The 17,525-nt window shown below is 39.5% G+C and overlaps 1 protein-coding gene across 2 annotated transcripts in view; it reads left to right on the top strand.

The window, feature by feature from the left end:
- foxo3b (forkhead box O3b) overlaps positions 1–9,808 on the top strand; it is a 37,819-nt gene extending 28,011 nt beyond the window's left edge. The window contains exons 2-3 of one of the 2 annotated variants that reach the window (XM_066677419.1): positions 5,032–6,455; positions 7,094–9,808. In XM_066677419.1, coding sequence (XP_066533516.1) covers positions 5,032–6,441 — 1,410 coding nt within the window. In that variant the 3' untranslated portion in view covers positions 6,442–6,455; positions 7,094–9,808. The remainder of the gene's footprint in view (positions 1–5,031; positions 6,456–7,093) is intronic. The other variant, XM_066677420.1, reaches the window with a different exon arrangement.
- The last annotated feature ends 7,717 nt before the right edge of the window (positions 9,809–17,525 follow it).

Genomic DNA, 17,525 nt, shown 5'->3' with positions numbered 1-17,525 from the left:
TAAAAGTTCAAATTTATTTCCCTGATATATTAGGTAAGGCAATGTGCTTCAGTGTAGTGCTGGTCAATATGCCCGCAAATCAATTTCACTATTATTTAACATTTTACCTCCTAACAATTGTAACATTATTACAATTAATGACTGATTATTTTGTTTTTTAATTTTTCCCTCAAAATTCACTGACAAGGCTTTACTGTAAATATGCTCAAAGTACTAAATCTGAGATACTGGGAGCTTGTCAGTCTTTGGAGCCATGCACGGTTCACTTTTGGTGTGTGATTGTGCTTGAAACTGTGGTGGTTTTAACACTGAACAGAAAGCAGTCAAATGTAAACACTGACAACAAAGTCAGTGTTGTATTCACTAGTCAAAACATCCAAATGACAGACACAACATCCTCAAATTGCTCAGTTGGCCTCAGCTTTTAGGTTCTCCTTCATGTTGCTTCTATGTGGCAGACTGGATTGGGCAATATTATGTGACTACATGCGCGGTAGTATGGGGACAGTTTAAAAGAGACACATGAACACACACATTCAAGGCCATATTAGCAGAATTAAAATAAAATAAATAAATAGATCAACCAAATTTTAAACAATCAACATGTGCAACAAAACTGAATACTGTCAGTATTGATTAATTTCTGATTATAACTGCTTAATTGGCTTGTTTGTGTTCAGCATGATATATTAATTCCATATGGAGTGAAAAGTGAAATAATAGAAGACAGAAGGAATGAAATACACGAGAAAAGGATCTTTCTTTTGGTTATAGTGCTATCATGTGAAAACAAATGTATATATATACACACACACACACACATATGCCTGACTAAGAAGTACGCGCAAGAAGAAAACTCGCGCAAAGAGGCGCCCTTGCTGGCCGGAAAACGCACATTTGGTAGAATGGAATGGAATGTTCTCTCCTACTCTCCAGCACTCGCAGCAGCTGGGAATGGGGATGGACAGAGAGAGAGAGAGAGGGAGAGAGACAGAGAGATTGAGAGAAAGAAAATCTGTAACGATGTGTCTTGTGTTTTCAGCAAGTGTATATTTGTGGGTCTAAGCGTTTTTGTGCTGGGTGTGTGTATTGTGTGTATAAATAACTCTCCTCTCCATTGCGGCATCAACACTTGGCCAGAGTTTATTTATAAATTGCCTCCTACGTGTCAATGGTCTGCTCTTCACTCTCTCCTAAATCTCTCTCTCCCTCAGCCACTCCAACTCTCTCTAAATCTCTTTCCCTAGACTGCTCACTCTTTTATTTCTGCTTCTCACACTATCTCCTTCTATATGTTCTTTCTAAATGGACCCCCCCCACACACTAAATCTCACTCTTTCTCACAGTTTTCTCTCACCATGTCTTACTTTTTCAGTAAGCCCTCCCCCCATATAACTCGCACTTTCTGAGTCTAACTTCCTGTTTCTCATAATAAGTCCTTCAGTATCTCTCTAACTCTCTGTCCCCACCACAATGCTCCCTAAAACTTCCTAAAAGTTTCTCTATTTCTATTTCCATTTCGTCGTCTTTTACTTGTTCTCTCCAACCTAACCCTCGCGCCGTTCCATTCCATCCTCTCCTTTCCCAGTCCCTCTGGTGTCTCTCCAAACACACCCATCACATTTCCTTGCTAATGTGTATTTTCTTTTCTCTTTGGTCACTTACATGCGCACACACACACACACACACTTAAATCAAACGCTCAGAGAACTATAAACTTGCTGTGGGCATACCGAGAAAGAAGCTCCAAGAATTATTCCTGGAAATGTAACAGCATACACAGACACACACACTCACTCACACACAGTACACAGTGAGCCTCCTTTTTTTTGTGTTTCACAGAAAGTTCAGTGTGGTGAAAAGTTCTTCTGCCAAACCCACACATATGAAATGACCCAGCCCTGACTGAAACAAGTTTGCACTCCAGATGAATCTGTGTGTGTGTGTGTGTATGGTGTGTTGGGAGAAAGCGAAAGAGAGAGAGAGAGAGAGTTCGACTGAAAAAAGTGGGAAACTTAATTTATAATAGAGCCCAAACATACCATAGAAATACATTCAGTGCATTTGCTGTTTTGTTGTTATGACGTATGTGAATTCTACCAAGAGCCCAAGAGAGGATTAGCTGCCTCCAGGGAACACAAGAACACACAAACAGACCATGGTGAATATACACACTCGCGCACACACACACATGGGGAAGTAAGGTTTTTTCCATCACTATCATCAGGTCTCTTCAGTTACGTAAATTAAAGGCAGCTCATTTCTTTCTGTTGATATATCATTTTCTAAACAAAGTCTATTTCCCCTTCCAGTAATAAGTGCCCTTGCAAACCATATCCAAGGAAACGTTAAACTTTTAAGAAACAACTAAGCACTCATTCTATCTAAATTATCACATAGAATAGTAGAATATTCCTTGTTTAAAAAAAGCACTCTGTAAATTTGCTCAGGCTCAAGATTTCTCAATAAACTGAGTTCTTTTTCATAATATTCCCAACTGAGAAAATTCAGAATGCTGTAACATAGTCTGGTGTATTAGGCAAGGGCCACAGTCAGGACACTAAAACTGTCCAATCAACTGCATAAAGTTAAAGTAGAGGGTGGGAAATGGCTGTCATGAGTTCATTTGTGGACTGGCCTTGACACTCTCTAGAGCACTGCCTCTCCCCTGAGTGTAGGCTGTTTGGCCACTGAAGGAGTAAGCTTACAGCACTGTGCCATATTGTAGTGCGAGATTCAGCGTTTGGTTTTAGCCTTGTAGTCATGCGGTGCACATACATGACTGGTATTTGCAGACATTAGCGGTGTAACAATATAATTATTGATACTGTGTCTACAATTCAATATTTAAGCTTTAATAAACACACTATAGCTTTGAGACCGAGTTCTGGTGCTGTTGGTTGCTGATAATTAGAGAATCATAACATGAAAGTCTGCTAAGAAATATCAATAAAGATGCATAGTTTCACCCGCAGCAGATGTTGATTTGGGGATTTATGGTGAGGTAGAGTGAGAAATTCAGTTTAGTTTCTGATTACTTGATCAAGGGTGACTCAGAAGGTTGGTTACCACGTGGATGTGGTTTGGTTTCTGGTAAACATTGGGACAAATCAGTGACAACTTTTGACCTAGATGCAGGCCATATGACAAGGCAAATATTTTAGCTGCATGATCAGCTACAATGGGCAAATGTGCTCAAATTCACACATTACATTACACTTTGAACACTCCTTTACACTTCTCTCATGCAGAAAAATAAGGATAGTGAAGTTATAGCATGTGTGTGTGTGTGTGTGTGTGTGTGTGTGTACTGTGTGGCTGCTGACACTGATGGATAGTTACCACATGTTGCTGACGGACATAAAGGCCTCTGTGTTCCAGGGAGATTCAGTGTGCAGCTGGGCTCTTAGTTAACAGCCCTACACATGCAACACACAGCATCAATTAACACTAGGATTAATACAGCATATGAGGATAAATAAAGAAAAAAGCGCATGTATTTATCTGTAACTGGAAGGGGTGTGAGGTTGGGGTACAAATGGGAGCAAATGACAGAAAGACAGGAAAAAGCATTAAGCCTCTATGGTACTGTATGTGTTTTCTGCTGCCAAGAAGAGAACGCAATAAACCTTAATGACTTCATTCACAACATGGTTCTCCATTGAGATTTTAGTCATTCCTTCCCTCCTACCTCTCCACATGGGCACACACACACACAAACATTATGTCATAGCTCCAGAGAGACTTTGCTGGGTAAACAGCACTGTTCGTGGTAAGATTGTTCATCTTGGCACACATGTGTTATGGTAATTTACATGGAAAAAATAGTAGCTAATCCAGACTCAATTATAGGTAAAAACTCACTTGAAGTCAAAGCTGACCTTTCCGCCTTTTAGCTGCTGTCATATTAAGCATGAATCATTACACCTGCCTCTACAACCTCACCTGATTTTTGGGAAGTTAGCCATGCCTGCACCAGAGACAGGGAAAAATAATATTAACCAATAACATTATGTTTTACCCCCGCACCTACCCCAACCCCCAAGTAAAAACAATGAGCTAACCCAGAGACACTCTCTAATACTGTGTTTCACTCGGAAATGTTCGTGTCACAGAAGGCATATTGGGTTATGAAAACATATTCACGTTGCCATTCATTCATTCATGCGTTAAATAATTTTCCATTACCACTGAATCCTGGTCAGTGACACCATGGATCCAAGGTCTGTCCACACACATTGGGTACAAGGCAGAAACTTGCATGTTGATTTACGCAAACAACAGTCTTATTGGTTAGCTCTAAAAAAACGAAACCAAAAAAAAAAAAAAAATACCCTACAAGTACTAGTAGTAACGTGCATTGTTTGGCATACTAATATTTGAAGAAGTTAATGGTGCAAGGATCCATCACGTACCCAGTGTAGTGTGTAGGAGGGTGTATTCTCACTGTATGAGTAAGTGAGTATGTATCCCTTCTGGATCCAGGATATAATGAGATTTTGAGCAGCCCTTTTCCCTTAGTGAGAGATTAACACCGCATATGTATGAAATCACACTACTCTGAAAAATATGCCTGCTAAAACTTTCATTACCATTTTGTTGCCTACCTCACTCCTCATAAACAGCGTTCAGTGCAGCACATAATATGCCTTAACAGTGTTTTCTTACTTAACACCATTTTTGAATCCCAAGGTGTAGGTTTTTGCTGCATTGGTCTGTGACTATGACAGGTGGATGAAAAAGGGACAAGAGAAAAATGAATGTATGCCATTTCAGTATTAATATGAGCAAATAACAAGTATTAGTTATGCCTTTACTGCCCTGTAAAATTCCTACTGTTTCCGTTTTACAAATACTTATGTATCTGCTTTATTATAAATATTGGCATTGCCAGATATCTATTTTAAAAATATAGAAAATCAGCCCTGGCCCACAATTCTTACTTTGGTTAAGAACGTATGTTTTTTATTTGTGTCTGTTATTAGAAAAATGAATAACAGTCTATATTTTCCCTTCTCTCTTTTGGAACAGAATTCTATCCGGCATAACTTGTCCCTGCACAGCCGTTTTGTCCGTGTTCAGAATGAAGGAACTGGAAAGAGCTCCTGGTGGATGATAAATCCTGAAGGGGGGCGAGGAGGCAAGGCACCACGTCGCCGTGCTGTCTCCATGGACAATGGAAACAAGTACACCAAGAGTGCACGTGGACGTGCGGCTAAGAAAAAGGCAGCGTTACAGGCTGCCCAGGAGGGCTCGCTAGAGAATGTGGCTACAGGAGGGCTGTCCAAGTGGCCGGGAAGTCCGACGTCACGCAGCAGCGATGAACTGGATTCTTGCTGGACTGACTTTCGGTCACGTACAAACTCCAATGCTAGCACAATAAGTGGCCGTCTGTCACCCATCCTGGCCAACCCAGAATTAGATGAAGTGCCAGATGACGAGGTTCCACCCCTCTCCCCAATGCTCTACTCCAGCCCCAGCAGCCTCTCTCCTCCCTCTTCTGCCTCCTCAAACTCCAAACCATGTGCAGCTGAGCTTCCACGACTAGGAACCATGAATCTCAATGACGGTCTGACTGATAACCTTATGGACGATCTGTTGGACAACATAACTCTAGTTCAGCAGACACAGGCAGGTCAGGGGGGCTCTGCTTTCCCTTTTGGAAGCACAGCTTCTTCTCCAAGCTCCTCTTCTTCCTCACCAAATGGAGGCAGTAATGGGGGAGGATTTGGGAATTCTATTTTTGGGCCCTCCAGCACAGCACTACGCCAGTCACCTATGCAGACCATCCAGGAGAACAAGCAGACATCATTCTCGAGCATTTCACACTTTGGGAACACCACACTTCAGGAGCTGCTGAACTCAGATTCGCTGAGCTCCCACAGCCATAGTGACGTCATGATGACGCAGTCAGACCCACTCATATCACAAACCAGCGCAGCTGTCACTTCTCAAAACTCCCGCCTCCGCAACGGCCTCATGCTGCCCAACGATCCCATGATGTCATCGTTTAGTTCTGGCCTCAAAGGTCAGAACGGCCTGCTTCAGAACAATCGACATCACCAGCGCTCCAACAACCAGGGCTCACTGCACTCGCTCCCCAAAAATGGTCTCCCAAGCCTGGTCAATGATGTAAATAACATAGCCTCTGCCAAGCAGCATCTTCAGCAGCAGTCTGTGATGTTGACTGACACTTCCATTTATTCTGGGTTGAATGGAAGCAGTGGAATGGGGACTGATCGGTTTCCGTCAGACTTGGACTTAGATATGTTCAACGGGAGTCTTGACTGTGACGTGGATTCCATAATTCGCTCAGACTTAATGGATTCTGATGGACTGGACTTTAACTTTGATGCTCTGGTGCAAAATGCAGTCAACCTCAACCCTGTCGGCAACTTCAATGGGACAAAGCAATCCAGTCATAGTTGGGTGCCTGGCTGAGATTTGTCGATAAGGTGAGTTTGCATGGGTTTGCTTGTTACATAATATATATGTAAAAGTAGGGATGAGATGAATAACCGGTTCTACTCTTAAAATATTTACATTTCATAATTAACATTAAATACATTTTTTCTACTTGTTTTATATAGTGCATTGTTAAATAAAATACTCAGGTATGGAATTGTAGTAAATAATATATACACAAGCAGTCAACCCTTTTTATGATTGACATCTTAGAGTGCTATTACATGTTGAATAAGGAGGTGGTTATTCTAATGTTAATTGGGTATGATTTTATGTAAAATATATTTCACATATAAAATGAGTACTCTTTTTTCAAAGTCTTTACTTGGTAGGAAGGGTGGCTTATTCTCTCATTTTCTATTGTTTCTCCTAGGTCAGTTATATTACAAGCTGTAACTGAGAGCAATAAGTGATAGATCATGTGTACGGGGTTTAGAGATAGCTAGAAACAGACAACCAAAAACATTGTGTTATTTCATAGCAAAATTGGCTGAGATATTTTATACAAACCTCTATAGCACCATCTCAGTGAGGCACTCGATGAAAACAAGACAACTTGTATTTGGAAATTATGCATAATCTAGAACGAGACTTTGATTAACATGTCTCTCTTCTACTTCTGATCCAGGCCCAGAACTGCAGTGCAAAAAATACACGAACAAAATTCCATCCAACACAGACTCACACCCTCCATTGCCAAGCCTGCCGTCAGCACCAAGCACTGGATCATATGCCTGTTTACAGACTACAATTCTGGAGTATTTTACCTTCAGTCCAGCAAACACACCATCAGAAAAGAACAACTGCACAGAGGAGTTAATACCAGCCAGCTTCCAGACACCCTACAGGCAAACAAGAAAGCTCCAGTGATTAAGAAGTTTTACTATATGCAAGTTTAAGGAAACTGAATTAAATCTATATCTAGTTACAAAATTAAGTGTTTCAGATGGATGAAAAGTAGTGATTAAAGAAAGAATCTGAAAATAGGGTTTATCAGTCAGTAATACTTTCTTAGGCGATATTCAAGACTTTTTCCACTTCTTCACTGTTTTATTGTAAAATGCTTGGTCACTATTGTCATATTCCAAGCACTGATAGTACAATGATTAATCAAAATAGGGGGGGCAAATAAGTCACATTAATCTTTATATACCATAATCTTTCAAATTTCAAAACTAACACTCAGGTGGAGTAACATCTTGAATTGGTGCACTTCAGGTTCAGCCTACGTTTTGAATAATTTTAGCAGCATAATCAGTCTCCAGGTGAAGCAGTAGCCTAACACCAGTACTGAAGTAAAAATCTTATTGTAGCGCAATATAATAGGAAACATTACCTTGTTTGTGTGTACTGTATGTTACTATAAAAAAAGAAGAAGAAAGAACGTTCTGGATCTCTTGTGAATACTTCTAAATAAGAGCTTACCTGGTGGAAGAATGCTTTTTAGCCAGAAAACCATCGTGGGAACTTTGGCATATAAATGTAGCCAAATTAATGAATACATAACAATGTACTTGCATTGTGAATATTTCCATGCCATACCAGGTGCTACATAATCAGTGGTGAGCCTTGTCCTTGTTTGAGGCCATGTGTGTTTACAAGGCTTGAAGGACAGAGCATTAACAATTAGCATTAGCGATTAGCATATGGCAGCATTCAGTGGTGGGTAGGCCTTCCCTCTGGAAGCCATTTTTACTGAGCAAAAACAATAAGCTATCTTTTGTATATTTGCCAAATTACTTGAACATGTAGGAGATGCTGGTAGCCAAATTAAAAGTCAACATACAGAGTTTAGGGACTTCCTGTCTCTATGCAAACTTAATCACCATGGCTCAGGGGTGAAAGGGGTCACCATGACAACATCAGGGCCCTCATCTAGAACTAACTGCAACCTGGTTGTACAATTTGTTTGTAAGATTTAAAAAAACATGTGGCACTATATGAACAATTGTATGCGACAATGCAACAATAAGAAGAATATGAAACAAGATATTATTTTGTTGCTTTTTCCTTTTTACAGAGAGGTGTTGGGACTAGTGAATATGGTTTTGCCTCTCCACTCAGAATTTTTTGTTTTGTTACTTTCAGGATGTTAACCTATTATCATAATTGTGTAAAACCATCAAATCCCCAATCTCTAAATGTTTTATGTCTTTCTCCCTCAGGAGTTCTTGAGTTACCCTGCACTGCGTACATCAGTGTAAGCATGTATGTAACTGTGCATATGCCATGTGTGGATATATATATATATATATATATATATATATAAACATCCTGCTAAAATTCATGTAATGTTGTGATGACGCAGTACCAGTTATTTTTTTGAAGGTTGATGTATTGATGAGAATAGTGTGAGCCTACTTGTTAAAGGGGTTTGGACCACTTATCGGGAGGTCTCTTTCAAGCCCAGATTGTAAAAATAAAAAAACATTTTAAAATATATAAAAAAATATATATACATAATAATAATAATAATAAAAAGTTAAATCCTTAATAACTTGCTTTAAAGCCAGAGTAGTCTCTAGGCCCACCGTGCTAGAGGCTGAATGCTGCATAAAAGTTGTCGGAATGGACAGTATGTGCATGGCTGGCTACAAAATCTTACAGTGCCATCAGGGGTTTAAAGCATGATCCCACACCCTAAGCCTGCTGCTCTATTCATTCCCTTTTTTACACATAAACACACCCAAGAAAGACCTCGCGGAGTACAGCCAAACCCACAGAAACGCAGACATGCAGAACTGACACATTGTTTGGAAGCACTTAGGAGCACCTAGAATGCCCCAAAATAATCCAGATTTGATATTCCCCTTTATTCTTCAGTCTAGCCCTGCATGTATTCTTTCTTTCTCCGTTTTTTTCTGGAGAAAAAAATAAAGCTGATAATTGACAGACCATGTCATATGTTCCACAGACATGAGGCACAAATGTTTGCCTCATTATTTCACCCCAGCTTTAATATCCTCATAAAACAAAGGTGTTATATATCTATGCTGAGAATCAGCAATATGAATACCACTATTCTAATCTTTTCCCCTGTCTATAGCCCTCTTTCCTTGTCCCCTGCCCATTATCTTTGACCCTTGACCTCATGATCCTGTAGTAATGGCTTCTCTTCTTAATGTTAGTGGGTATTTTTTCCTGTGTACTCCATTTTCAATTGTAATCTAGTTTGTATAAGAAATGGTGCGCATGTAAATAAAGCTTGGTTGAGCTGTATTTATATGATTCCTGTTATTTTTAAGTAGCCAAAATCTGTGTATTTTCAAGCAGCTTAAAATATTTGTATCATATGGACGATTAGGTAACTATGTCTAAAAGTAACTAAGAAAAAAGATTTCTTAGTGCACACTGCACTAAAGCAATAAATAAAGTAATAAACTGTGAGATGATGTGCATTACAGTAATTTTATCAACACCTTTATCATTTTAGACAATGATGCAATTAAGTATTTCCACAGACACAAATAATACATTGGCATATAAATATAGATATCAAATTATATAAAAGTCTTACATTAACTATCTAAAATTCTGCCAACAGCTCATTCAACATTTCTTCTGAAATCAATAGACTTTACCATTCTGGGAAGATTTAGCCAACACTCAATGTTGGAAAATTGCTGAGCATTTGATAGAATTCTAGATTAGCATCACAATAACACTGGTATGCATTTGTTTCCCCATACTGGGTTATATAGAAAATAAAACACATATACTAACGTATGTATAAGCACATACAACATTAAAGTTATTTAGTTTATTGGTGATTAAAATCAAAGCATTACATTTAATATTTATTGAGAAGTTGTCAATCTTGATGAGGAGTGTTTCAGCAAGAAAGTGACGTCAAATACCCTCTACAAGACTAGGATAACCGGCAAACAAAAGTTGCTTAATGCTTACTGGAGCCAAACGCAATGGGCCTGGAATTCACTATTGCTTCCCACACACACACACACACAAACACAAACACACACACACACACACAAATCACTGACCAAGGGTCAAGAGATATTACAAAACTTCAAGGGCAATACTTGTGCCAATGTTGAGAAAACTGTGTGTGTGTGTGTGTTTAAGGTTTGGATGAGGTACTCCTCATGCTGTCTATGACAACTGGTTTGCACTGAACAAAAGAAAAAGGCTGAGAAATTTCAGAACCTCTGATACTTCTGATCTTAAAGGCTACACATTGAAGTAACTGGAAGCACGGGTGCATATTTATAACAATGCCATTATGCATTTATCCAATGGTTAAGTGAACAAGGCATTACTTTCAGATGGCACTCATTGCATTAAATGAGAAACTAGTATAGTCCCTCATATATACAATCGACAAGAGTAACCACAGAAAACAGAAAAAATAATCAACCTGGGTAAAAAAAAAATTGTATCATTCTCAACGGATGAAAAAAAGACTGCAGTGATTAAATGACTTTAATACATACATTTATCATCATCTGTAACCACTTCATCCTGTTCAGGGTCACAGTGTGTGTGGAGTCCACCCAGAATTACTGGGAGCAAAGCTGGAGAAATCAGTCTATTACAAGACACAACACACTCACACCTTTAGGTATTATTGTACTATCAATCCACCTACCACAGTTACCCAAGTTGGAGATTGAAACCACAACTACTTTTCTCCTGATTAGAAGTATATTAGAAGGATAGTAGAGGTGATTTCATCCTACACATGTATATAAGGGGCGGCATGGTGGTGCAGCAGGTAGTGTCACACTGTTCCAGGGAGCTGGAGGTTGTGGGTTTGAGTCCCGCTTATAATTATTTGTACCCATGCTAGATTCTGATTCAAATTTATTTATATTGACCAAGTTGGAAATAGCATATACATGCATTCATTCATTCATTATCTGTAACCGCTTATCCAGTTCAGGGTCGCGGTGGGTCCAGAGCCTACCCAGAATCACTAAGTGCAAGGCAGGAACACACCCTGGAGGGGGCGCCAGTCCTTCAAAGGGCGACACACACTCAAACATTCACTCACACACTCACACCTACGGACACATTTAAGTCGCCAATCCACCTACCAACATGTGTTTTTGGACCGTGAAAGGAAACCAGAGAACCCGGAGGAAACCCACGCGGACACAGGGAGAACACACCACACTCCTCACAGACAGTCACTCGGAGCGGGACCTGGAGCTGTGTGACTGCGACACTACCTGCTGCGCCACCGTGCTGCCCTATGACATATACAAATACCTGTTCTTAATAATGAATAGTAAAGACTTTATTTGCCTTACAGGACTCAGATCGTTTTATAATTGCTAGCAAGCCTATTGCATGTCCCAACAGTGATTTTGAACTGGTTAGAATCTAATTCTTTTGAACATTCAATATCTGTCTGTGAAGCAGATTTCCATGTACTCTCACACACATTCTACCATAAGCCACTACGTACACGTGCATGTGGAAATAATTGTGTTGATGGCCTCACCGCACTTTACCGAAGTGCAGATGGTGTGACCGCTGTGATGTTCGGACACTTCTCAAACCATTTTATGGTTTATATAACTGACCTCAGAGCAGAGTATGTGGGCTCTGATCTCCAACTAAGAACATTTTCTCAGGTTTCCTTTCCTCAAGTAGATTTTTACTAAAACCAGGAAATGTTGGGGGCTACACTCATCTACTTAGAATAATATTTCCTTCTTATTATTTATTTGTTTATTATTCATTTTTGATGTTTTGCTGTAATTTCACTTGTTTCTCTTGGCTTTTATAGGACAGTTACTACTTTATGATTACAAACAGAAAACTGGATTTTTGGCCTTTTTTTTCATATTTACAAGAAATGCTACAAGATTGTATGTTAAATTCACTCCAACTGTTCAACTGAGTGTTTAAATCATTACATCATCACAGGCTTTTACCAGTGACAGAATTCAATTCCAGGATTTTTTTTTGTACTTGTGTAATTAATCCCATATTGTAATAAAAACAAGGCAGCAGGATATCATGATGGAATTTGACATGGTCCTACTGTTTATATATCTGGGCATCTCTCTTGTCTACTCATGGCTCTGTCACCAAACACCTAGAGTGTGAGGATGTGAAGACTACCACGTACACACAAATAACCTCCATTTACATCATACACTGGAACACATACACAAACATGCTGCTTTGGTTGCCAGATTGATCCCCAAACAGGTCTTGACTGCTTTCAGGTCTGTCTACTTTAGGAGGTGGAGTTCCACAGCATGACTAACAGTCATAAGACCTTGAATAATACACTAGGTGTTGCGTGTATCAGGAATACTCTAGCTGAACTGATGTTGAACTCCACAATCCTATCTCATACAGCAGCTGTAGGCCTAATGCGATTAAGATTTTGATGAGTTTTTTAGATTAGAAGCTAAAAGAAATGCTTAAGGTTCTAAATACTAAAATTCATATAGTTTTGATAAATTTGACTCAATTTAACCACTTCTGAGGGGCAAATATTTCTCTGATCTTATAACTACTCTATCTTGTATTATCCAGAGCCGAGGTAACACAAAATTCCCTTTATAGGATCACTCTAATCATAATTGCTAGATCAATAATTACATTTGTATGTAAACCACTCAAGCCTCTTTTAATTTATGATTTCTTATATGACACTGCCACAATCCAAACTACAGCTGGACGATATAGACAAAATTTATATCACAATATATTTCCTAATTTCGGTCAATACGACATAATTCCGATAGCTATATGAACAATAAAAAAAGCCACAGAAAAATGAACAAAAACCTTATGGCTTTGTCAATATTAATATTTTAGACTAATTTTAAAATTGAGTGCAGTGCATTAAAGATGAGAAAATAACTCCCTTCTATAATTCTCTCTCCTTTGTGTCTGCTTCTCCCCTCTTCCTCTTTGTCCAGCCTCTGTCTCCATCGGACAGATGATTTATGAATGTGAGCTGTGCTCCCTTTATTGTTGATAAGTGGAGTCCCTTAAGGACCATGCACACTGCTCATGCTTCTCTGTTTAATTCTTTGTGCACAGACACAGCTGTGCCCTGGGTTGAGTCTATGTTTCTGCAGATCTGAGAGTGAACACTATCTCTAAGGCCTTATTTGGACTTGGCATTAACCTCCGATCACCATGACCTGATCGTGGCGATAGGTTCATCACCCAGCTCAGTCGCAGTGCGTTTACACTTAAGCTTTCCAAAAGCATTCTGATATTGTTTGGATCTTGTTTTTCTGTGCAATATTCAAACGAATCCATGTGCTCCACGTCCATTTAGCCTCCATTTCTTAGCAACAAAGAGAGGAGCTGGAACAGTACTAGAAGGTTATAGAGGACCTACAAGAAAGACTTCAGGCCATATGGGTGGATAAGCTGGCTGCGTCACGTTAAAACACACACACAGATCTGATCACGGTGAATGCTCGACTACTGTGAGATAATGACAGCTAGATCCAATCACAATAACAACTGTGATAACAGTTGTATTCTAATGTGTAAAGGGATAACATACAGATGCACATTTATTTATTTTAATACATAATTGTGCATTGTACTTTTTAAATGGCCTAATCTGGGATAATGCAATAAACGATTGTTGTTTACCGATGTTGAAAAGTGGCTGATGCTTGTGATAGGAGGTTGGGCATGTGTGTGTGTGTGTGTGTGTGTGGTGGGTGATGATTTTTAAGTTGCTAATAAATCACTTTTTGCCCCATTTTGCCTGTCTTCAATTGTTGTCATCAACCTCCAAAAGGGTGAAAAGCTACATTATTTATGGACTTGTGTTCTATTCTTACACAGACAAACAGGAATAGGCAAAATATTATGGAAGCAGTAAATTACAATTAAGTAAGACATATATGTGAGTTTTTAAGCACTAGATATAAATTCTCCTTCACCCTCCTCTATAAATTAAAATTGTGTTGGTGGTGAAGAATACATTAGGGCTGCACACTTCTTTGATCTTTATGGTGACATCAGCCTTTGTGATACTGATAATACACTATGCATTTAAGCTTATAACTCACCTCTAAATTGTTTGTTTTATGCTGTGAGCATCCTGACCAATAGCAGATGTTCTGATTAAATAATAATAATGCTGATTAATCTTTAATATCACATCTAGGCTTGACTTATACCATATATTGTAAGATATATTCAATTGCCACATATTAGGAGTAAAGTTTAAAACAATAGCATGTTAGTTTGGGTTTTCTTGATCCTTTATTTGACTGAGAAAAGTACAAAGGACTATGAATATTTTCGCTGACCAGATGGCATTGCATGAGAAACTATCATGCTCCTATCACAAATATAGCTTGGCAGTACTTCTGAAAGTCATTTACCAGTTTGGCACTGAATTAAGAAATTAAAGCAACTGTATCATGCAAAAAGAAAGTCATAAATCAATTCTATGTAGAAACCCTCCAGGGTTTTCTGGGCCCATGCCAATCTCAGATAGTAGAAGTGTGTGCTGTGATCAGATAAGTCCATGTTTCAACTTGTTTTTGGGGAAAATAAACACTGGGTCATCTGTGTCAAAGACAAATGGGACAATCAAGACCTTTATTAGTGAAAGGTGCAAAAGACCATACTTGGCATGGTTCGGGAGGCTTTAGTGCTCACATCAAGGTGACACCTTTTTCTTTGAAGTTAATTGTTGTTTCAGGAAGACAGTGGCAGGCCTCTTTTAGCATGTGCTACAACAGTGTGACGTTGTACAAACTGTCTACAGTTAATATCTGTCTTGACAAACTGTCAGACAATGGTGCAGTTGAAGTTTTGTGATCCTTGGGGTCCTGATTTTAGTCTCTGTCTCAGGTCACTTTGTGCTCTCCATGTGTCTGTATGGGTTTCTTCTGAGAGCTCTGAATCCTTTCACAAGGTGAGAGTATGAAGCCCTATGATGAACTGTGACCCTGTCTAGGGTGTGTGCTTGTCTACTGCCCAGTGATTCCATTGAAGGATCAGGCCCTTCTCTGCCTTGATCATAATGAAGTGGTTATAGAAGATGAATGCAGGACAGAATTAAATTGGTTAGTTAAAACAATGGCAGCATGGTAGCACAGCTGGTAGTGTTGCTGTCACACAGCTCCAGGGTTCCGGGGCTGCAGGTTCAATCCCCACCTCAGGGTACTGTGTGTAAAGAGTTCTGTTCCCCCTGTGCTTGTGTGGGTTTCTTCTGGGTGTTCTGGATTTCTCACACAGTCCCAAAAACAAATGTGTGTAGGTCATTCAATATGAGGCGGCACGGTGGTGCAGCAGGTAGTGTCGCAGTCACACAGCTCCAGGGACCTGGAGGTTGTGGGTTTGATTCCTGCTCCGGGTGACTGTCTGTGAGGAGTGTGGTGTGTTCTTCCTGTGTCCGCGTGGGTTTCCTCCGGGTGCTCCAGTTTCCTCCCACAGTCCAAAAACACACGTTGGTAAGTGGATTGGTGACTCAAAAGTAAGTGTGAGTGTGTGTGTGTGTTGCCCTGTGAAGGACTGGCACCCCCTCCAGGGTGTATTCCTGCCTTGTGCCCAGTGATTCCAGGTAGGCTCTGGACCCACCGCGACCCTGAACTGAATAAGGGTTACAGATAATGGATGAATGAATGAATGAAAGATTCAATATGTCCACAGGGGTGTGCGATGCCCTATGATAGACTGGCAGCATGTCCTGGGTGTGCTCCTATCTTGTAGCAACGTAAATAATGCCTTTGTACATTTTTCATTAAAATAAAGTTCAAGAGAATTCACAACATATTCTTTCTTTTATTTCTATTCCTTCTGGAACTGGGTCTTTTATTTAAACATCTTTTTTCATTTCAGTCTGTTATTTAATATAGCTAATTTCTTGATTTTACATTTTACACATGACATTTATAAGGAATGACCCTATGGTCACAGATAGTTAAGTATGATTTGATTTTTTTGTTTGCTAAGTTTAAAATGTTGAAAAAAAAAAATACAAACCAAAATATAAGTAAACTTTGCCTTTAAACGTTGCGCAGGCCCCATTGTAAGTTGTTTTTCCCTGTTACAACTCTGAAAATAAACACTAATTGTACAACAGCAAAATGTTCAGATGTGTGCTTTCTGTAGAGTGTGTGTTCTTATTAATGTTTGATTTCACCAGGGGCTCTTAGACTTTTTATTTGACTGTAAAATGACTGAAGGCACATTTCAAAGAGTAGTGAAGGTTTTTGACAGTAGAGATAATAGGAGTGAGTGGGCTGATGTGAGGTGGTTTGCATAAAAACTGTTTATAAGTTTCATGTTAGTATTTCCCTCTCTCTGTCTGTCTCTTGATTTCACCTCCATACACATTAGAGAACTGGTTATTAGATAATAAAAAAGTAAGAACATTTTAAGAGAAACATAAGAATCATTCCTAGTGTCTTAACTCGCACATTTTTCAGCCTCCTGTTCTGTTGTCCCCTTTCTTTCTGAGATAAAGTGTTATGGTGTCACAGGCCACACCGCTGTAAGGTGTCAGTGGGCTCAATTCTGAATGGCTTTCATCTTTTCAACGAGACTGTGTTTACACAGTTTATATAATCACACTTTAGTTTGCTTGGAAATAGTCATTCGTGTAGTCTTTTCATAGTGGCCTATGCATTAAGTAAGGTCTTAGGTTGTCTTTATAGCCTATAGGCCAGGTAAAGTATCTAAGCACCACTGATATTACAGACTCTTTTCATATCTTTGAGGAAATGTGGACAGAAATAAGAAGGAAGTGTGATGGCAAAGAAAGATTAGGCTTGGATGAACTGTGGTTGGTGCGTCAGCCTTGACAAAGGGCAGCAGTATCCAAGTGTGTGTCTTTTTGCTGCACATGTGCCCTCTCTAATAAAGCTTAATGGTGTTTCCAGTAACAGAAATAAAGGTGCAGTCCCTCACACTGCTGAGAAACAGATCGTATTCTACTGCCTAATGGACACTAGAGCTACAGTGAACCTGAGATCACACGCCTCTCTCTCTCTCTCCCTCTCTCTCTCTCTGTGGGTCACACAAAGCCTCCTTTCAGCAATGACATCACCACACTGCAGCCTAGTTCTCAAATCTCCCATGTCACCGATCCTTCC

The sequence above is a fragment of the Hoplias malabaricus genome, chromosome 7 (genome assembly GCF_029633855.1).
Source record: "Hoplias malabaricus isolate fHopMal1 chromosome 7, fHopMal1.hap1, whole genome shotgun sequence".
Taxonomy (NCBI): Eukaryota; Metazoa; Chordata; class Actinopteri; order Characiformes; family Erythrinidae; genus Hoplias; species Hoplias malabaricus.
The sequence above is the reverse complement of the archived record's forward strand: the minus strand, read 5'-3'. Positions and strand labels throughout refer to the sequence as shown.